Raw genomic sequence first — 22505 nt, forward strand, 5'->3', positions numbered from 1 at the left:
TACAAACGGACATTGGACTACTTGTATCCTAGGTTTTATGGCACGCTATCCAGTTGGTTAAGCCCAGTAATTCGAAGGCATGCCATTTATTCCTTCACTGCTAGGCTGGATTATCTGATGCCGACATCGCTATTGCATACATAAGCTGTAAGTAATTCTTTGCAATGGTAACATCAATTCTAATATGAATTGTCGATCTACGTTTGTCCTGAGGAATGAGAGACCGGTATCATGACAAATGCAAGTTGGGCCGAGCACAGCTTCTTCTCGTTTGTTAAGCGTAGCTGCTAGCTGGTGTAAAGTAGATATTGACTGTGATGTTGGATGGCGGATAACGCGCTGGCGGAGAAGTTGGTGGACCGCTCCAGGAGGCTTCACGTCTGAACCGGATGTCGCGGCAGGTGTTCGCGAGGGGTGCAACACTGGCGACAGAAAGTTTTTGCTCTGTTTGGGGCTGTTATCTCAAGACCAGTGCTGTTTGTAGACGCGAAGCCAAAATGAATGTAACGTGAACACATTACGTGAAATGGCGTCCAAGGAGATTTTAAAGCAGCTTAGGTGAGAGTCGTCTGTCACGATGCCTCTGTCAAGTTGTCATCTACTCGCAGTCAGTGCTCAGTTGCACCACGCGTCCTCCATCCTCAGGCGAACCGTTCTAGACGAGGTATTAACGAAATTCGAGAATCTGCAGGATGGTATCGGCAAGCGACGCAAGGCAGAGACGTGGAGCGCGTACTTCGAGCGCCTCCGCATAGCGCGCGACATATCCTGGTTTAGAGAGAAGGGGCTGAAGATGTCGACCGTTAATATCGTCGCGCGCTCAACTGCGCCGTTGGATGAGCTTATAAAGGCGCAGGGGGACGTTCAGGAGTGAGTTGCGACGCTTAATCGGTCTCACCTTCGGGTTGCAATATCTGAGCCTGCGAAGGGTTTAAGTTAGTAAGTTAGGGTGTATTTCCAGTGCGGATTAACGTCGCGGATTAACCCTCTGTCCTCCATCGATACTTGCTCAAACGGCTGGCAGACTTACCTCGCCTTTCCAACCTTTGGTTCCCTTTTGGAACGAAGCTATGTGGTAAGCTCGTACCAAGGACTTCCGTGCCCTAATCCCTGGCCTTGATACGCACTGGAAATACACCCTTAGTAAGGGATTTAACTTGTATACCGCTGGCTTGGTTGGGGGGACCGAAGGCTTGGCACAACTTTGAGCAAGGGCCCGCAGGCACCGCTGGATTACATCATTGTCACAAGCTCATTTGCTGGATGTGTTGCACCCTTGCACCTCTTCCCGTGTGCGCCATTTGTCGCCAGCTCCTACAATCCAGTGAAGCAAGAGCAGCCGCAGCAGAAGCCACAGAAGCAGCTGGCCCCGCAGCCCCCGCAGCGCAGGAGGCCACCAATGTCGCCAGCACGAGCACCACCCGCATCTTCGAAGGCACCGCCAACCCCGTCACCTTCGTCAAAGGCGAGAACAACATCGCCAGCACCAGCACCATCGCCGCCAGCAGCCGCCAAGTCGACCCCACCACAGCCCACACAGCCGTTATCCTCGCAGCCCCGCACTGTTGGGCGATAGCTGATAGCTGCTGGGCGATATCCCTCAAACAGGCCGTACGGCACGGCACGGTAAAGACCGCATCTGGACCACCCCTTATGGCTACAGTCCCTGGTCGTGATTGCTGTCACCAGCTGACTTGTCAAAGGATCTACCTCCGTAGTGTAATCCCTTGTATCTGTCGTTTTTGCCCATCACCTCTTGAGTTGAGTTGGCTTGGAATGATTGGCCACATGCAACCTGTGACCTTCCTGAGCCTGCTGGGGGTGTAGAGCTCCGTCATACAGACAGCCCAGATGCACCTTTTTAATTTCCTCTGAGCTTTGTAATAATTGGTGTCGCGCAAAAGTGGTAAAGCGATACATTTCACAACCGCGCCGCGGAGAGCGCCTGTAAAGCCACGGGCTGGTCCAGGTAGTGCTGTAACCTTGGGGGAAAGCAAGGGGGGAGGCTGAAAGCGCTTGGGGTTGGGTTTGGGGTGCGACTGCGTGCGACGTTTGGGGCTTTGGGATTTGTTAATGCTATGCGTTGGCGGCATGGCAGGGAAAAGTGGGTGGAAGCCTCGTCGGGCGTATGCCAGTGGTCGGTTGGTTACGTAGGCGGTGAGGAGTGCGGAGCTTACTCGGTGCTGGGGGGCTTCCCGAGTTGCGGGTCCACCGCTGGCTCTGTGGTTGGCAAACCTCAACAATTCACCACCGCCGGCCAACACCAATGTTTACGTACATAGGTACATACATACAATTTAAATACATATATCTTTCTATACAGCGCTATACATATACATAAACATTACCCCAGTTTTACTCAGCGTAAAAGTGGCAACACAATTTATGCAACGATTGACAACTCTTTCACGGGGAGGAAGCACCCACCCAATACCCCATACCTACGTACACATATATAACTGTCGTTGGCTAACGGAGTATTATTTTAGCTTATCTCAAATTTTAAATTGGTCCTGTGTGCGGCCGCCCTGACGGAACCGTTGCGGGGGAACACATGTTGCTGGCCTAGGGTCAGTACAAGTGTACAACATATACGATACGATGCGATCCCTCAGCCCCCCGATACCAACTTGTAACGGCCCCCCAAAGGTGATGTTGAGGTCCAGGGTTTCTCCAGCAGCTGGCCGAGGGAGGGGCGGTCAAAATGGAGTTTGGCGCCGTGCGAATAACGCCGTGCGCATAACCGTAAAACTGCAAGTGCATTGGCACAGGCGAGGTATGATTTCCTGTGTAAGTGAGCTGTCAATCTGTAGCGCTCTGGAGCATGCAGAGCTGGTATGCCAGTTATTGCGAGGTCACAGGAAAGGATGGAAAGCAAGGAAAGCACTCAGGCTCATTCAGGAATGGATGAGCTCATTCAGGTTTGGGAAAGAGCTTGTGGCGCAGCTTGCCACTGTTGTAAGGATATGTATTGCATGCAGGTGCATTTTGTTAATATGGAGAGCGTTTCATGTCCAGCAGTTTGGCACCTGCCGGTCTGCTGGACATGCCGGCAGCTACGATGTACGGCATCTCAAACGGACAACGTTCATAATCAGTTGTGCTTCCACACCTGAAGAATGGTTTACTCGTGCTTTCCATGCGAAATTGCGTCGATCAGGTCACTCAGTGCTTCATGTGGCGTGTGGTGCAAATTTCGATAAGTTTCAATTGCACGTTGGACGTGACGCAGCCGACGCAGCACTATCCCGAATGTTATGCGTGCGATTACGTTTATTAGGCGACTGACCGTGCTTAGTTTCTTTGGCAAACAGCTGGGTGTTGCACACGGACAAACAGCCCAGCCTTTACTGGTATTTGCCAAACCTTATAGGAGACAGCTATCCAAATTATATCACTGCTCATTTTTGCATCTGGAGATTAAGATGGCCCATGCGTGCTATTCCAACTGTGGTCATCCTTGTTTAAGTCATACTTCTAGAAGTCAGGGCCGGAAGTCTGCAGCTGTCAGGGCATCGCTGCATCGCAGTTCTAGCCCTCAAGCGTTGGTTTCATTTCATCGACTAGGAATGGTGTTAGCTGATGGAAGACCCTTGCTTTCGCCCGTTATGCCATCGTGGCCTTGGCGCTGTCCAGTCCACCGAAGCCCAGGCAGCCTGCTCATCCATCGCAAAGTATCCTCAGCAGCCGCACCAACCTTACTGACGGCCGCTTCGGCTGCGTCAATAACAACAACGCTTGCCGCGAGGACAAGGCGACCATCTGGACCCCCTGATAATCCCGGGCCGAGCAGCAGGGCCTTAGCCAGCACCCGCAGCGTTTATGCCTCCCGATCAAGAGCAAGTACCAGTACCGGCCTAAGACCGGCAGGGGCGGGCGGAGCCGGTACTACCATGGCATCCGGAACAAGCATTAAAGCCAATGCACCTGCCAGTCCCCCCTTCACGTATTCAACCAGTTCAACAGCGGTGGCAACGCAGCCGCCTACGAACCGGTTTGGCACCAGCGCCAGCACCAACGGCTTTTCAACACCTTCGGCTCCTCCGGCATCATCTGGGGCAGGGGCCGGCGTGAGCTCCCGCTCCTCTCCAGCTCTGCGACCCACATCGCAGTTTCACACGTCAGGGAGGCGACAGCCGCAGCCGCAGCAGCCGCTCCAAAAAGCGACACCGCAACAACAACTACAACCCGCCCCAAATCGGGACGATTCCGACATCGACATCCCTGAGTTTATGGAGGTACGTACTACACTGTACGATATTACGGCAGCCCGTATGAATACGGTACGAACCCTGTGCGAACAACGGAATCCTGGAAGCCTGGATGCGGCCGGAGGGCCGAGGGCAGGCCTTGTGTCTCTGTGACGTGACGTGCTTCGGAGTTGTGACGAGGCGGTTTGGCGCGGAGAATGAGGTGGCGCAGCCATAGCTCCATTAAATATACGATGGTGTGTGCGTCTTATGTGTACGCGTTCCAAACCTGCGCTATGGGGCCACCACCAACCGCCACCGCAACCCCATCGGTAGCACCCAAGGCACGGCACCGCCATGGGGGCTGCGGCGGCGGATGGATGGTGTTCTGGGGGTCGGATATTCAGGGGGGGGGGAAGGGGTCCAAGAACGTCACGTGCCTGTGGTACTTCGTGTGTGTTTTACCACCACCACCTCGCGAGTGACGTCCACTTCCAACGTCTCACCCCTGGCCCTGCCCCTCCGCCATGTATCTCTCTCCACACACACATACATACACACATACATACATACATACATACATACATACATACATACATACATACATACATACATACATACACACACGGCCCCGGCACCGGCACCGGTTGCTTCCCCCCCAGCCCTCCACGTACGACGCCGCCATGAACAGTCGCTACTGGGAGACCCGGCCTGTGCGGGTGCTGGCGCGGCTGCTGCGAATAGGTGAACGGACTGGGGGTGGGCGGGTGGGGCTGGGGCGGGTTGGAGGTGGAGGGTGGGGTGGTAAACGCCTAGTGGTGGCAGGTGTGTGTGTGTGGCTACGTGCACGGGGCTTTCCTGGGGGTATCCGCCAGCGTGGACACGGGTGTATGACATGGGGGCTTTGGGTGCCCCTGCTGTGTGTGTATGTATGTGTGTGTGTGCTACTGCTCACAGCCGCGAGGAGGAAATGGGAAGCGTGCTACACACTGTGTGGGGGGGGGAAGGAGGGAGGGAGGGAGGAGGGTATTGGTGTGGGCGTTGTCGGGTGGGGGCGGGGGTGGATGCTGGCTGGCGGGTCTAGGTTGGGATGGTTGGGATTGGGTCGATTGTCGGGTGCGGGTGAGTGGCTGGGAGCATGAGTGGGGGAGAGCGGTACTCGCCAGGTTAAGGTGTCTGTGTGTGTATGTGTTTGTGTTGTTGCTGGGGGCCCAGTGGGTTGACTGGTGTGTATGTGTATGCGTTCTGATCTGAGCTGATTTGCTAACTGACCGGTTGGTTGGTTGGTTGGTTGCAGGTGTTGAGTTTGGCGGTTGGGCTGCTGCTGCTCGTGCTCGTAACCTGCGTATCAAGGACCCTGCGCAGCAGGAGGTGGCGGCGGCGGAGTCGCTCAAGGACGTGCTGGTGGGGGAGTGGCTGGGGCTGGGGGGGAGGGAGGGAGTTCAAGGTAGTTCGGGAAGGAGAGAAGGGGAGCGGGAGGGAAGGGGTCGGGGATGTCAAACCCCTACCCCGCCCAATTTCCCCCGGGCGCGGGGAACGTTCGGGAAAAGCAGAGCGCCATGTCGTACCTCGACACCACTCACTCAACCAGTAAACATCATGTCTCCTGTTCCTGAAGGCGCGACGTCCTTTCTTCCGGTGCCGTACGGGACAATACGTCCTTCTTTGCCCTTCAAAACCTCCGGGGGGATTCGTAAGTGAGTTTGCTCGTCCATTCCCCGTCCTAACCCCCAACCCCCGCTCCACCCCCCCCCCCCCTGCTGATGCCCCCTCCCCGTCCCCCCCAAATGAAAGGTCCGTCTGGGTCCGGCATTTGTCAAAATCGGTCAGGCGCTGTCCAGTCGACCTGATGTGCTGCCGCCGCCGTACATCGCCGCACTGGAGGCGCTCCAGGACCGCATCCCGCCTTTCCCGGACTCGGCTGCCATGGCGGGTGCGTGCCCGTGTGTGCACGTGGGAGGGGCAGGGAGGGAGGGAGGGGGGCAGGGAGTGCGGAGCTGTGTTTGCATTGAACCCGAAACACTTCAATTTGCTCCTCCTCCTCCTCCTCCTCCCACCACCCCCCCGTTTTTTTGGGGGGTTTGGGAGGAGAACTTGCATACCGACAGCTTATCATTACCAGCTAATCAGCTAGTTCTCCAGGCCAGCAGCAAACTTTATTCCAGCTTTACGACAGCAGTGTTTTACTACTTCTCCGCCGCCTCTACAGCTACTTTTCTACACCTACTTCTTTACGGCTTGGCATTACTGCTTTTTCTGCTTTTTTAGTCCTGGCGGCTTAGGTAGGTAGTTTTTCCGACATCTTCTTCACTTCGTCATCCCGAGGTCGCGGTCTTCACGGACGCCTTTCGGTCAGTTCTACGTCTGGTACACTCTTGCCCTGGCAGCAGCTTCAATCGTGTGTGGTCGTCTTTCCCCCCACCCCCCGTGCCTTGCACCCACACCGCCAATTCTACACCACTCACCCAGCTACCCGCTTACTAGCGCAACACCACAGACACTGACACCCGCCCCCACTCACCCGTACACAGACACAACCCACGTTTCCCCCTCCCCCCCTTCTTTTCATGTCCTCCCCCCCCTTCTTTTCATGTCCTCTCCCCCCCCTTTCTTTTCATGTCCTCTCCCCTCCCTTCTTTTCATGTCCTTCCCCCCCTTCTTTTCATGTCCTCTCCCCCCTTCTTTTCATGTCCTCTCCCCTCCCTTCTTTTCATGTCCTCTCCCCCCCCCTTCTTTTCATGTCCTCTCCCCTCCCTTCTTTTCATGTCCTCTCCCGCCTCCCCCCTTGCACGCGGCGCGCTACAGTGTTGGAGTCGGAGCTGGGTGTCCCGCCCTCCTCTGTGTTCTGCCGCCTCTCCCCCAGCCCGGTGGCAGCGGCCTCCCTGGGGCAGGTGTACCGGGGGGCGCTGAGACCGGAGCTGGGGGGAGGGGAGGTGGCGGTCAAGGTGCAGAGGCCCCGGGTGGCGCAGATGATTGCGCAGGTGGGGTGTGGGGGAGGGAGGGGCAGGGAGACCAGCACCACCACCACCACCACCACCAGCAGCACCACCACCACCAGCACTACCAGTACCAACCAACCCCAGAGCAGTCAGGCAACCTTGGTTTCGTAACGTTATGCCCCCACAGCCGCTTCCCTCAACGCCGGCAGCTGGTGATTCTTTGTTCCCTGCACCACCACCGGATCTCCCCCCCTCTCCCGACCCCTTCACTGTTGGGTGGTGCGAGGGTCGACTCTTTCGCCGTGTGTGTTTCGCCTTGTGTCTTGTGCCCCCCGTGTGTTCCCCGTCCCCCATTGCTGACTCAGGACGTGTACATATTGCGCATCCTGGCCGGCTGGCTCCGTACGGCTCGTCGCTTCAACACGGACCTGCCGGCGCTGGTGGACGAGTGGGCCTCGTCGCTGTTCCGAGAGCTGAACTACCGGACCGAGGCGGCGAATGCGCGCAGGTGGATTTTGGTGGGGGGTGGAGGTGCGTGTGCAGAAGTGTGTGGAGGTGCGTGTGTGTATGTGTGTTTGTAAATCTGGATGGATGGTTTGAGGTCGATGGTAGCTGTAACCGGAGGGAGGGGGAGAGGAGGAGGTCGTCATGGTGGGGGTGGGGATGGTGGGGGTGCGGCACGGGCAGGGGATTCAGTCTGGGGGGATGTGTTCGTGTGGGGGAAGATACGGGGGGAGCAGATACAGGCCATGTATGTATGTATGTCCGTCCGTCTAAATTCCTTGCCCTTGGTGGTTGTCACGCACACACATACATACATACACACACAGGTTCAAGGAGCTCTTCTCGCACCTGCCTCAGGTGTGTTGTGTGTTGGGGGGGGAGAGGTCAGGGGGTTCAGGGGGGAGCAGGGGTTGAGATATTAAAGCTGGGGGGGGCGGGACGGGGCGGGAGAGGGGATTGAGTTCCACCTGGCTGGGGCCCCTCCATCCTCCCCTATGAGGAAGAAGTTAACGTGGGCTCTGGACGAGGGGGGGGGTGTAACGGCAAACGGTGATGTGATGTGGGGCTGGAGCAGCTGTGTGGCGGGTCCTAGGGCGGGAAAAACCCGCCTTCCAGAACCTTCCCGCGTCCAGACCTGGCTTCGCTCGGCATCAACTCGTGCTTCCTTAGGGCTTTTCCTTGTCGTCCTCTTCGTGTGCCGTACAGGTGTACGTGCCGCACATTTACGACGAGTACACGACAGCCAAGGTACGGGTTATGGGAAAGATGACAAATACATACGTATGTACGTACATACATACATACGTACATACATCTATACTGGTTCGTCTTCCCGCTTCCCCCTCCCTCCTCCCTCATCGCTTTGGACTTCTTTAAGCACTTTTGGTACTTTGAACGCGAGTCGGCAGTTGTATCCTTCGCATTGTTGCCTCCTATATATTTCCCCATCCCCTTTACCCTGTACCTGGTCCCCAGGTTCTGACCATGGAGTGGATCGAAGGTGAGAGGCTGCGAACCGCCGGCTCATCTGCCGCGGAGCGCTCCTCCACCTCCTCCACCTCCACATCCCCAGCTGCGTTAAGCGCCACCACCGCCACTATCACCACCATCACCACCGGCGCAAGGGCCAGCGTAAGGAGTGCCAGCGCCACGGCTCCCTCGCTGCGGGGTGGGGCGGGTGCTGGTGCACCATCCACCTCCTCGTCCTCCTCGCCCCCGTCCTCGTCCTCCTCATCGCTCCGCCAGCAGCAGCTGGAGGACCTGGCGCTGGTGGAGGTGGGGGTGCGGTGCTCCCTGGAGCAGATGTTGGAGGAGGGATTCTACCATGCAGATCCGCAGTGAGGACAGAGCGAGAGGGGAGGGGAGGGGTGCGGGAGGGTTGTGGGAGGGGAGGGGAGGGGAGGGTTGTGGGAGGGAAGGGGAGGGGAGGGGAGGTAAGGAGTGTATACAGTTACATATGCAAATACACGTACATTAACGCAAAATGGGGTAGTTAAGGGCGTTGTTGGCTTCAAGGGTTTCTTTCGCCAGGGAATACCTCGCGCCCGGGGAATGGGGAGCAGTCAGCGGTCACCCAAACCCCTAGGGGGGTAGCTACTTTTCACCCGCCACTCCCCACCCGCTCCCATCCTCACCCTCATCCTCGTCCTCACCACCCTACATCCACCTCTCTCCCCTCGCCTACCCGTCTATCTCTGGTATCTGCTTCACTTCATTCGCCAGTAGTTCGTCTTCCCCGCCTCCCACACCTCCTCCCCCTCCCACACCTCCTCCCCCTCCCACACCTCCTCCCCCTCCCACACCTCCTCCCCCTCCCACCTCCTCCCCCTCCCACACCTCCTCCCCCTCCCACACCTCCTCCCCCTCCCACACCTCCTCCCCCTCCCACACCTCCTCCCCCTCCCACACCTCCTCCCCCTCCCACCTCCTCCTGCCCCCAGTCCAGGCAACCTGCTCCGGACCCCGGACGGCCGACTGGCCTACCTGGACTTCGGTATGATGGGGCAGATAGACGAACGAACACGGAACGCACTCATGACCGCTACACTGCATCTCGTCAACCGGGAGTACGGCAGGCTGGCGGAGGTGGGTTGGTTCGTTGGTTGGTTGGCTGGTTGACGAGGTCAAGTTGGTGGTTGAGTTTTAGGAGTTTACGTGGGCGAGGATGTGAGCCGTTTGTGCCGTTTTGCTGGGCCCCTTTGGCCGCTATCCCTGCCACCAATTCTACCGTACATCCTACACCGTACACTGTACGACCGTACGTACGATCTCACTGCATTCCACTTCATCCCACACACGCATCCTCTGGTCTTACTCCTCCGCCTGGTGAAGCAGGCTTGGTCTTTGGCAAGTATGGTCGTCCTCCTCTTCCCCCCGCACGTCTCCCCCCCACACTCCCCGCCACCCAAGTGAAAAGGCACCCGAGCCGTGTTGGCCACTGCAGCAAGACAAACCCCAATCAGGTCCCGGGGGCGACTCAGTATTTGTTTCAGTTCCCTCCCGCTCTCTGGCTGCCTAGCTAACCTCTCCACCTCGGGCTCACTGTAACACCAGGCAAAGAGTACTCAGTTGGGAGATGCCAGGGGAGCTGATCCCTCTTACACTCACATAAATAAAAGAAGTATATTCCTCTTGGCGCGTTTAAGCGGGACCGTGTATCAAACGTGCTTTTTGATACACGTTTACAAGCCAGAAGATGTAATACACACACCACATAATAGATGTATTGCGCCTCCTAGCGTCTAGACCGGTCAATCGGTCCGTCGGCAGAGACACCCGCTCCATGATGCTGTCTTGAAGTCCTATCCAACTCCAACTCCAACTCCAACTCCCCGCCCCGCCCCAGTGTTGGCCAATCTTCCCGCCTCCTCTCATGAACCCATCGCTCATACCCGTCCCCCTCGTTCGTGGTTCGTCTTTCCCCCCACGGCCTTTGCACCCTGGCGGCAGCCCCTAAAACACACACACACACACACAAACCTGCCCGTCTGCCTCAGGACTTCATCATTCTAGGTCTGCTACCCGCCGGCACTGACCGAGATGCCGTACTGCCCGCATTGACTGGTACGGACTGGGGGGCATTGGGGGAAGGGTGCTGGCGGGGTGGAGTGGGATGGGTTGGGGTTTCGGAGGGGGCCCGTGGTTGCTGTATTGCTCTCCCCAGCCGGGTCGGTCACGCCCGGGTCCTGCACATCCCGTGCCGAACTGCCGCCTCTCTCTCCCTCGTGACGGGGACCGCCATTTGCTGTGGAGTCATCTTGGATCAGTTCCTGAGCTCCAAATACAGCTCCAAATACCCATCCTTACATACATGCACACACGCATACACACTCACACACGCACGCTCTCACTCGCGCCCCCTCAGGTGTGTTTTCCGAGGCTCTGAAGGGCGGTGTGAGCAACCTCAGCTTCGGCCAGCTGAGCGGGAACCTGGGAGTCACGATGTACAAGTATTCGTTCAGGCGAGGGAAGGGGAGGGGAAGAGGGAGGTGATGGTTTCGGAGCAATGTGTTTGGCACACACGAGACAACGAGTGACGTGTAATTAGCGTAGTACGACACCCTCGGGGAGCCCCAGCAGGCGCGTGGGAGGACAAATAAGATTCTAGAAGCCCCGGAAGCAAACGGAGCCGCTGTCGTTGAGATCATTACCTCTCTTTATCTCCTAATTTGTTATATCGGCAAGTAAATGGGCTGTTTCAATGAACCCCTCTATTTCCTTTAGCAGGCTACTTAAGCCCTTTTCCTTACCGCTACTGCACTTACTGCTAATTGCAAATTGATATAAAACTTCATTTCATTCATGATGGTTTGTAGCGGAGCTACTGACGAGTTGGGAGTCTAGAACGAGTTGCGGTGTCCATGACCCACCCGAGGCCGCGCACTCCGCGCACTCCGCCCCGCGCATCTCTAAACGTACATACACGTACACGTACACGTACACATTGACACTTGCATGTAATCACCCCCCCCCCCCCATTATTGAACTTGCCACGCATTACGGCCCGTTTTGCCCTCGCTGAGACGTTTGGGACCCTGCGCCGCGCGCCCGACGTACTGTATTCGCACGTGTGCCGCCTTGTACGACCAGGATACCGCCGTACTACACCTTGCTCGTACGATCACTTTCCGTGCTTGAAGGCATCGCGCTTGCGGCGGATCCCAATTACAAGGTGCGGTACGAAGATATTTCGTCGACACGGGGGGCCAACCGCCACCTTGATCCCCCAACTGCGCCTCCGTCCCCCCCCTGGAGTATCGGTCTATCTCCGGTATCAGCATCACTCGTCTGTGGTTCGTCTTTATTCTCCCAGCCGCAACTCCAACCGCCACCCCAACCGCCACCCCAACTCCTACCCTGGCAGGTGCTCGGCTCTGCCTACCCCTGGATCGCTAGGCGACTGCTGACCGACCCCTCGGGGGACTTACGTAAGGCCCTCCGCCGGCTGCTGTACACTGAGGAGGGGCAGTTCCGCTTCGACCGCCTAGAGTCGCTGCTGCGGCAGGTACGGTACGGTACGGCACAGTTGGCATAAGTGATTGGCATAAGTGATATTCCCACTACCCCTGTCTCCTCTCTTCCTTAATCTCTTTACGTCCCTCAATTTGCCCCTCTCTCTTCTCTCCTCCCCCTCCCTGGCGCCCCCTCCCCTCTCTCTCTCTCTGTCCGTTTTTTGGTCTTCATATTGTTTTACGTCACTTCCTCAGGCTGCCAAATCCGCAAATCGCCTGAAGCGCCCTCAGCAGCAGCAGCGGCAGCAGCTTCAGGGGGCTCGCCCCGCCGCCCTGACGAGTGTGGACGGGGGCGGTAACGCAACCACCACCACCACCACCACCACGGGGGCGACGAGCTCCAGCCGCAATGCAGCTCGGGGCAATGGTGACGGTGGTGGCGCGCTGCTGCTGCTGCTCAGTCGCGACGGAGAGTTTGTGCGGGGGATTCTCCTGGACGAGGTAGGGCGTGTGGGCGGGGAGGGGAGGGGAAGGGGAGGGAAACACGCCCTCCCTCTTCTCGAAGGATTAGAGGGTTGGAGGGGGGGGTCCTGTGTGCCAGTACTGCGGCAGTTGGGGGTTGGAGGGGATCCGTAATTTGTTTTTGGATTGCCTCCGAGTGGCAGAGTGGTTGACAAGCTTGTGGGTGTGTTACTTGCAGGTCAAGGAGGAAAATGATGTCCGGGTTATGGAGTTTAGGTTTTGTTTGTGGAAGGTTCTTAGGGGCTTTGGCAGTAATGTAACCCTACACCACCATTGAACACCAATCAGCAGCAGCAGCAGCAGTAGCAGGAGCAAATGGCAGGAAGAGAGCAGGACTCCTCGCCCCGGGGGTTCCCCCGGCCAGTACGAGTGCCCTCTGTTGGCAGGACCGGGATGCGTTGGGGACTGTACGACAGCGCCTCGGAAAGGGGGGAAGGCGGGGGAAAAAGGGAGAGAGCAGCTATGTGGGGTGCATTGCCATGGTCCCATGTACGTGTCTGTGTGTGTGTGTGCCCCTTGACATGGAAAGATGTGTTTATTTGGGTGATGTGTGTGTGGGGGGGAGGCAAAAGGAGGGAACTACATTGGACTGTGGGGACTTTGCTGTTGAGTAGGGCCGCATGTACCGTACTATTGTCGTATTCTTTTGCGTGTCGTACTGCTTTCTACACCCAAGGGTACCTCTATTCCACGCATCCCTCGCAGGTCGCTAAGGGCATCGACGGCGCCTGGCGCATCGCTGCCGACGCGACCGTGGCCACTGTACGGCAGGGCGTGGCGGGCCTGCCGACTCCGGCGCTGCCGCTGCTGGCGTTACTTCCGGGTGCTCCTCTGCTCGCTATGCTGGCGGCACGGAACGGAAGCGACGACGGCAGTAGCAGCAGCAGCGGCGGCGGCGGTAGCGGCGCAATGACGGTACAGCAATCCCTATCGGTGGCATTAGCACGGCTCCCGGCGCTTGCTACTGCCGACGACCGGACGCAGGTGGCGGGGCTGCTACAGCTCGGCAATGCACTGGCGGACGTGTCGGGTGGGTTGCGCCGTCACGGGATCTGGAGGAGAAAAAAGGTGTAGATGTAGGTGTAGGTGTGTGTTTGAAGTTTATCCTGAGGGTTCCTTATTTTAGTCTTGGCGGCTAGGTAGGTGGCTTCCCGCGGTCGACATGATAACATCATCCCGAGGTCGCCTCCTTCAAAACCGCCTACTGGTCAGTTCTGCTTCTTGTACACGCTTTCCTTGGCAGCAGCCTCACTCGTTCACGTGGTTCGTCTTTCCCCCCTCACCTCCCCCTTAGGACTTAAACTTCCAACAGTACAGCAGCCAGACACTGCTACCTCCTCCTCCTCATTATCTTCGGCATCATCATCATCCTCAGCAGCGGCGGCGGGGCCGCGGCCGCCTGCCAGCCCCGCGGACCTTTACGACGCAGTGACTCAGGCCTCTGAGGCGGTGCTGTGGCTGGCTCGCGAGGCAGCGGACCTCCCCTTGGAGGCCAGGGGGGAGCTGCTGCAGCTGCCCCTGCAACTGGGATCCAGGGTAAGTGTGTGCTTGTGGGGGGGGGGGTTGGGGGGGGAAGGGCTAGGGGGGAAGGGCTAGGAGGGGAATCATATGCTGCAAGGAAACCAAAGATGAACTGCCGGAAAAGACAAGTCCAAAATCCATGAAAACTGCCCCTAGGGAGCGAGTCCTAAGCGATGATGGAGTCATCGACCCCCCGTGCTTATGGAAGTAAAGCCCATTATTGCGTTACCGACGTTTGTTGTGGTGTAGTCGTCGTCCGGTCTCGTAAGATTGTCGTTGAGGTCCTCTTGTGACATCCTGCGGAGGGTAGAGGAGCTGTGTCGACTGAAAGAATGAGCTGTAGGTACTGTAGGTACTGGAAGGATGTAAAGCTAGTGGTAGTAAAGGTCAAGCCCGGCTAACTTTGTCCTTCACCCAAACAGCGGGGCGCGTAACCTCAACTTTAGAAAGAAACAACGTAAAGCAGTGGTACACAGGAATGGGGGGAAGGGGCAAGGAAGGGAGGTGTTAGGGTGGGTGGGGAGGTGAGGGGGAAGGTGCGGGAGGAGCTGGAGGTCCTGGGGGAGGGCGGGTGAGGAGAGGGAGGGCGGGGGGAAATAGCATATCGAGGGGGGCCCCGGCGGCAGGGGAGGAGAGGCGAGAGGCGAAATAGGTGGGGAGATGCTAACCGGCTGGTACCAATGTTGGCGTTTTGGCGCCTGGATGCACCACGATGCAGGTAGCGTCGCGAGTGACGGCGAGGGCGCTGAGGGCGCTGGTGCTGGGTAGCGGCGGAGAGGGGGACGGCAGCGGCGAGAATGAGAATGGCGGCAGCGGTACTGCCCCTGGGGAGCTGGTGCCCCCCGCGGGACCCTGATGCGGCCCCCCTCTCCCCGTCCCTGGTTGCTATCCCAGCTACTGCCCCGAGGACGAGGAGGAAGGAAGGGGGGAAGGAAGGGAAAGGGGGGAGGAAGGGGAAGGGGGGAGGAAGGGGAAGGGGGGAGGAAGGGGAAGGGGGGAGGAAGGGGAAGGGGGGAGGAGGGGGCCCTCTCGTGGCCGAGTAGGTGGTTGGCGGGGGTGGGTGGGGGTGCAGCGTACTGGGGCCCCGGAGTGGACGAGGAAGAAGAGGAGGGGGAACAGCGAAAGTAACCCAGCCTCGTGAAAGACGAGGAGGTGGAGGTGGAGGTGGAGGGCAGGGCGGGGCGGGTGGGTGATTAGCATGTGTGTATGTAATATGTTTGTATGTATGTATATGCCGATGTCGAGGTTGCGAACCAACGAGGGATTACTGCTCATTTGCAAAGCTGGGGCGTTGCTGAGAGGTCCAGGGGGGTGGTTGGAGGGGCCCTTACCGTTGCAGCCGGGGTGGAGGGAGAGGGGTTAAGAAGGTCACTTGAGAGTAACGGAGAGAGAGAGGAGAGGTGGGGCAAGGGAGGTGAGGGGGTTGAGACCGGGTGCAAGAGACGGATGTCAGTTGATGTGACAGAACGAATGAGGAGGAGGAGGTGAGCAGAGAGGGTACGAGCGGAGAGAGTGTGTGTGAGTAGCACGTGTGTGAAGCACGGTTCGCGTGCGGAAGGGTAGTTCTAAGAGGTAGATAGATGTTAAGAGAGGTAAATAGCTAGGTAGTTAGATTGGTGACGCCGGGAGGGGAAGGGGAGACGGGGGGTTATGGCGCATGTATTCCACCGAATGAAGGCCGGCACCGCGAGAAGCAAGAATACAACAGTAATCCGATGCAACCTGCAGCTTTACACACCCCACGTATATCACAACTGATAACGGCGTGGACGTGAATTTCATTGATCTGGGCCGCGAGAACGTGTGCATGTGTGCACATGTGTGTTTTTGCGCGTGAGAAGTGTGTAGGTGAATTGCACCCATAAAACCCCACATGCGGTGGGCAATGCCGGGATGCAAGGAGGGCTGCATACACACACATATACACACACATACACACACACACACGCACGATGTGGTGACACAAAACGTCACAACCAACCTTGACAGCCAACCCAAGGAGGACAGTCCCCGAGAAGAAGAACTGACCTTCCTGACTCTTTCGAAGGATAGTAATAGGAGGATACCTTTTGGGGACCAAAGAACAGCCTGGGCCTTAACTAAAGCATCGCGGGTTTCCAGGACCAGGTCCAGATCGGGGGGGTACTACTCTCTAGTCGGGCGTCATCCTAGGTGGGTGGGGCTATAGACGTATTTTGGTTTGTTTGAACTGAGCCAAGAGGTGGAGGGGACATGGAAGGGCTTGTAATGGTGAGATTGCCTGTACGAGGCGAAGGGGAGGGAGCGAGCAGGGTTGGCTGAAAAGAGCTGAAAAGGGAAAATGATTCGGCCTCGTGGTCCTCGGGGGCGGCCTGAAGCGAGTGGCAAACTAAAAGTGTGATATCGCAGATATCAATATGCCCCCTTTGTTTGTTTGTCAGTTTGTTTCGTTTACTTTTTCTCTTTTTTACTTTTTCCCTATCGACGGCGCTGTCAAGGCGGTTCATGAGCCTCCGGGTTCGTTTTGGCCGTACGAGCTCGCTGAAGCTTGTAACATGCGCCGGCTTGCTTGTAACATCCATCCATCCATCCATTGATACTCCTAACAAGCACATTAAGCTTCATTACAGCTAATTAGCTTGTAAGCTCATATAATGCACACTCTTGGCTGGTCTTTTAATTAGACGGACATGCTAATGACCACTATCAAGAATTCAGTCAATCATATTCACTGCCAGCATTGTTCCTATTGACCATACATACAATGCACACATATTATCCACGTTGCAATTCTGGTGCGTATGGCGGCAAAAATGGTGGCGTTCTAGCGTTCGCGCGCGCGGACCACCACAACAAGATCGTTGACTGTCTTTCTGCAGCATAGGCCCACACTTATGGTGCACCTCATTTAGCAAGACATCCAGTGGCAACCGAGGATTTTACCTGGAAGGGCGCCTTACACTTCGCCGGGTGTGACCGTGTTCGGGGTCAAACATCCGGATCTCCCGCCCAAAATCCTCGACGCTCTTAGGAGAGCCTGCTCTGAAAACGAGCAGACTTTGAATAGTGTTGCATATGTCGTGCATAGAGCTGAAATTCGCAGGTCGGGACGGGGCACTTAAGCTACTGGCCGACATTACATTGCCGCCCGTTGGCTGGTCCGCGAGTTTTAGGTCTTGGGTCTGGAGCGGCGGTAAGTGCCTGGAACTTTTGATAGGAATATTTATTGGCTTCGCTGGCGGCTTCTCGTGGTCCCCAATTTGCTCTGCCTATGAACGCCTGTTCGTCCGCCTCCTTGCATCTAGGCTGCAGCTGTGTGCCTTATCCTTAGGTTTAGGTTTCTAAACAAGGCATGTTTTGGTGCGGCAATGTTGATAATTGGGCATTCACAAGTGATTGGTGAAGACATGTATGTTTGCGTGTGTAGACAGGCGAGACAGGCGCAGGTGAATGTAAACTTGGGTTACCCTGTCTCTTACCCATCAGTAATATATTACCCCAACCCCTTTGTTACCCCTCAGTAAGGGGTTACCCCTACCCCGGGATTAGGTTACCCACCTCCCTTCGTACATAGCCACATTCGTTAAACTTAAAGGGGGTTACCCTCCGTTTTATGCCAGCTGGCGATGCTACAACCGCTTCGGACCCACTTCGCGTTGCGAAAATTAACAAGCGAAAATTAAGGAAACAATCCTCCACTTCGCTTTGTAAACACTTTTCCTCTGTCCCTGTTGACAATGACCTTCAGGACCAGATGCTGTCAACTGATAACGTTGCGGCCTCCCTCGACGCTACAGGCCATGATAATGTTGAGCGGCAGCCCCCAAAGCCAAAGCGCCTGGCACCTTACCAGCGCGTTTGGTGGAGACTTTGCGTGAGTCAGTGCCAAACCGCATCAGCACCTTGGAGCGTTCCCTGGAAGGATCACATCAGGAGATGGCAGAGATTCGTGACGACATCCTATCGTTACGAAATTCATCAATTCATCACAGCGTTTGGAGACACAACTTCAGGAATTACTCTCCAAGCTCTCCACGCCCACCACTCCACCACCACTCCACGGTCCATGGCCATTTGCAAGATTATCAAGCAAGTGACTGCATCTTCCTTGGCCGGCATCCTGTCGAAGGAGAGCCTTCAGGTCGCCGCTTTTGAGGCGGCCCTGGACTCCCTGACAATCGAGCAGGAGGTCACCTTGGAGGAGGTCCGAAAGCTTTGGGACACCGGTGTGGTGGAAAGCGGCCCTGGTGTTAGCACTACGGATTCCGACTCTGCACAGCCTGCGCTACAGCCCACTGGCAAAACTCCGTGTATGGAGGTGAGTACGCAAAAACGCGTTCCGCTTCCCACACGTCAAAAGCTTTTTGCCTGATCTGTGCTCCCCGAAAATGTCCGTGGCCCAGACTTGAGCTTTGGCCCCATACGAAGTACAAAGTGCTCTAACGGGTCCATTTGCATCAAGTCAAAGTATTGCAAAAGCAACTCGAACCAGGATCGTGTGCCAGTAATCTGTGCATCCCTTTTTCCCATAAATTTTGGGGGAAGCGGAACGCGTTTTTGCGTACTCACCTCCATACACGGAGTTTTGCCAGTGGGCTGTAGCGCAGGCTGTGCAGAGTCGGAATCCGTAGTGCTAACACCAGGGCCGCTTTCCACCACACCGGTGTCCCAAAGCTTTCGGACCTCCTCCAAGGTGACCTCCGGCTCTATAGTCAGGGAGTCCAGGGCCGCCTGAAAAGCGGTGACCTGGAGGCTCTCCTTCGACAGGATGCCGGCCAAGGAAGACGAAGCCACTTGCTGGATAATCTTGCAAATGGCCACGGACCGTGGATTGGGAGGTGGTGGGCTAGAGGGCGTGGACAGCTTGGAGAGTAACTCCTGAAGTTGCGTCTATACACGCTGTGATGAATTGATGAATTTCGTAACGATAGGATGTCGTCACGAATTTCTGCCATCTCCTGATGTGATCCTTCCAGGGAACGATCCTAAGTGCTGACGCAGTTTGGCACTGACTCACGCAAAGTCTCCACCAATTGTGCCGGTAAGGCGCTAATACGCCTAAGGTAAGAGATGGCTGTTACACAGAGACAGATGGTTCAGCAATCGCCACCAATCCAGCATGCGAAACTCGGTCCATCAACTGTAATATCAACTCCACATCTCAGCAGCCATAATTTCACAATCCCGAAAATGTCAGGGGTCTCCTCAGGAAATCGAATTCAGGACCTTGTATATTGAAGTCAGGATTGTCAACCAGACCAGACCTAACAGTCTGCTTAGTGCCAACAAGATGAAACAAAGCAAGATGAAATAAATTCGGAGGTCATTTGCAACAATGAAAAACTGGTAAACAGCTAATGCTACTCTTAACCCTCAGATTGCCACCCCCCTCCCCGAATCCCACGTCGAGGTTCCGTGGTAAATTTGGATCCTGTTCTACATCGTACAACTCACACCTAAAACCCTAAAAGTAGATTCACGATTGCACTACGACGCGAGGTACGACGACCTGAGGTACGACCTGGTCCGTCCAAATAAGAGTTTGGCCATTCTTAGCCTGTGCTGATAACAATAACAACGCGTCACATCTTTTCACATACCAATGTACATACAAAACATTTATCATCAGAACAGGGCAAACGCATCTGGCTGTAGCAATCTGAAGTACCAACTGCTGCTGTACACATCAGATTATGATGGAGGCGGTGAGTAAGCCTTTCCTAGGGGTACGGCCCTGTAGATGGGAGCCCGGGCGGGACTAGCGAGGCCGCATGATACCATCTTGACTACAAAACGACATCATTACGGATAGTGTTCGAGCGGTAATGACCGCCAACATGATGATTCGGGTTTCTTATCTTTGATCCAGCAGTATTGGAGTGGCTTGTGGCCCGGGGCGTACCCATGGGGGTGAGTGGCTCTCTCGCATGCATGTTCTTGATGCGTGCTGGTGTTGGTGCTGCTCAGCTCTACTGCTCATCACTGAATGTATGCCACGCACTGTCTGGCGTCTGATGGCGTCTTGACCGATCTCGATGTATAGGACCTATCATTCTTGGCTTCCGTCCGGTCTGCTTCATTTCTGCTGCTGACCTCTGGACTGGATGGTAAAGGACCTGTCGCTAGGTTTCCATTTGACTGACTGATGGCCTGCATTTATGTATTCGGAATGTAGTGGTGATCGTACACTCTGGCGCACGCAGTCGATTCATACACATGCTGGGAGCACATTTCCAGCATCTCGAGAGGCCTTTTCAGTCGCCATCTATTACGGCTGTTTTCTCGGGAACCATCTTCATACGCCTCGCTCGTTGCTGTGTTGTAGGATGATGGTAAGCTTTACGTAACGGCAGCACACTGTCACGACCTGGTCATTCTGCGTTGCCTGAGGCGGCTGGGCTGCCCCTGGGGCCCCGGCGTCTTCAGCCGAGCAGTGTACGACAAGGGTGCGCTGTACGGCAGGAGCAATGGCAGTACCCCAGAGGTCCTTCAGTGGCTGCACGCCGAGGGCTGCCCGGTGGACTGGGAGGAGGCCAGGAGCCAGGCCAAGAACAGAAAGGATGAATGTTTAAGTGATGCAAAAGCTGTCGCTGTCCATGCCTGGATTGAGAGCATAGCGCCGAGTTAGCTGTTGGAACACTCCCCCACTATCGGCAGGCTGATAGGAAGATGGACAAATGGACGAACACCAGGACGGCAACTGCATCGCCTATGCCTCCCCAACCATCAACCACTAACCACCACTCCGCCCGAGTCCATCTGCATGTGCCTACAACCAGCTGTTGCCTAACGATAGTTGTACGGGGTAAGACGTACAAAACAAACATTCACCACACAATAACAAGACTGTAATCCTCACGCAGGCTCTCACATTCCCCTGAGCTGACCGTACCGGGGCTCGGTGAGTGGGTTAGGGTGCTTCACCGCTAACATTGTCGATGCCTCCTCCTCCTCCCCCTCTTCCTCCTCCTCTTCTTCCTCCTCCTCCACGAAAAAAGGCAAGCGTGTCTGCAACCGTGCACGTGGGCCGCACCCCTCACTCCACATTCCCGTCCGTGAATACCCGAAATACGTTCGTTCCGAAACCACACGAACAACATGAATTTTGCTTGCGCGAATCCTTGGTTTACGTAACAGAGCAATGTGAAGGCAAGTGAAGAGCCAATCAAGGGATTGGTCAGTGACACGACCTCAGAGCCCTTTCCATCGGATCTTCTTCCCGCTCCGGAACACCTCAGCATGTAGACACCATGTCATAATACACACTCACTTATATTATTTTTGTCCCGTTTTTCATCACAAAATCTCCCGGGTTCGAACCCCCGCAGATGGAAGTTCCAAACAAGAGCACGCGTCCCCTCCAACCCCTGCCGGCGTCCGGTGCTGGGCTTCCGGCCCCAGGGCAACATCGTTTCACAATACTCGCACACAGACATACATGCATACATACACACCTCACATATACCCACACACGTACGTTTGCCACATCACCCCGGGCAACCGACAACCACAAACACAACCACAGCAACCACAATAACAACCCACCTGCACGTCGTGAAGCTATCATTCCCAGCCCGCGAACACCCCAATGCCCTCATCCAACAACCTCACACCATCGCCATCCTTTAGGAGGGGATTGCATTGTCGCGCTGCGCGTACTCAGAGGATTGTTTTTGAAAGCTTCCTCCCCAGCCAGGCAATCTGTTGGAATCAGTGGCACTATGTCAGAACGCCCCAATTTCCCGCCATCCGTCTTTCCCTCCACCGAATCCCATCAGACATACATACACATCACTGTTGTCCGGGAGGTTGGCCCTCACCCGTCTTCCGGTTCCTCAGCTCCGTCCCCCACCCAGAAAGCATTCAGACGGCGATCATTCAGACGGCGCCGCTGCGCCGCCCAGGCTCTTGCCACTGCCGCCGCCACCGCAGCAGCCGGCAGCGGCCGCTCCCGCCGGCGACCCGGCGCCCCCGCCAGTGAGCCTGCCGGCGGATTTCGATACGTGCATGACCAGCGGTGGCGTGTACGAACGTACGACCAGTACGTGGCGCTTGGAGTTTCTCGTGGCATAATCAGCAACCGAACCCAAATAAGCGCCCCATGGGTCGCGACCACCTTCCTGACCCTGTGGTGGTTGGTGGTTATTAACGGTAATTGTGCGTTGGAAGTTGTGGCGGTAGTTGATGGCGGTTGTGGAATGGGGTGAGGGTTACGATGGTGGTGGTGGTGCGAGAGGGGGGACAGCACAAAGATGCAAGAGGGAAGTTGAGCGGAGGGGGGCGCGGATTTGCCCTCCCCGGGTACTCTTCACATCGCCCGTCAGTTTCCTAAGCCCTAAGTCCTCCTTCAAGCACGCCGGGGCCCCTGCCCGCAAGGTTCCAACACTGACCCCACAGAG

At 56.4% G+C, this 22505-nt stretch overlaps 1 protein-coding gene across 1 annotated transcript; it reads left to right on the top strand.

Annotated features, from left to right (window-relative positions):
• Window positions 1–477: 477 nt before the first annotated feature.
• VOLCADRAFT_107815 (uncharacterized protein) lies at window positions 478–22179 on the top strand (the record flags this gene model as incomplete). Its single annotated transcript, XM_002957751.1, has 34 exons — window positions 478–558; window positions 646–870; window positions 1326–1626; window positions 4113–4238; window positions 4853–5015; window positions 5148–5312; window positions 5488–5594; window positions 5985–6123; window positions 6996–7171; window positions 7495–7637; window positions 7960–7990; window positions 8339–8380; window positions 8609–8633; window positions 8706–8764; window positions 8879–8970; window positions 9574–9718; window positions 10630–10696; window positions 10998–11121; window positions 11723–11804; window positions 11997–12137; window positions 12340–12585; window positions 13312–13429; window positions 13591–13692; window positions 13901–14142; window positions 14846–14962; window positions 17412–17552; window positions 17681–18424; window positions 18781–18947; window positions 19741–19811; window positions 19976–20016; window positions 20432–20623; window positions 20886–20911; window positions 20970–21007; window positions 22085–22179. The coding sequence occupies exons 1-34, from the start codon at window positions 527–529 to the stop codon at window positions 22177–22179; spliced, it is 4725 nt and encodes a 1574-aa protein (XP_002957797.1). The 5' UTR covers window positions 478–526.
• Window positions 22180–22505: the final 326 nt, after the last annotated feature.

The sequence above is a fragment of the Volvox carteri genome (genome assembly GCF_000143455.1).
Source record: "Volvox carteri f. nagariensis unplaced genomic scaffold VOLCAscaffold_79, whole genome shotgun sequence".
NCBI lineage: Eukaryota > Viridiplantae > Chlorophyta > Chlorophyceae > Chlamydomonadales > Volvocaceae > Volvox > Volvox carteri.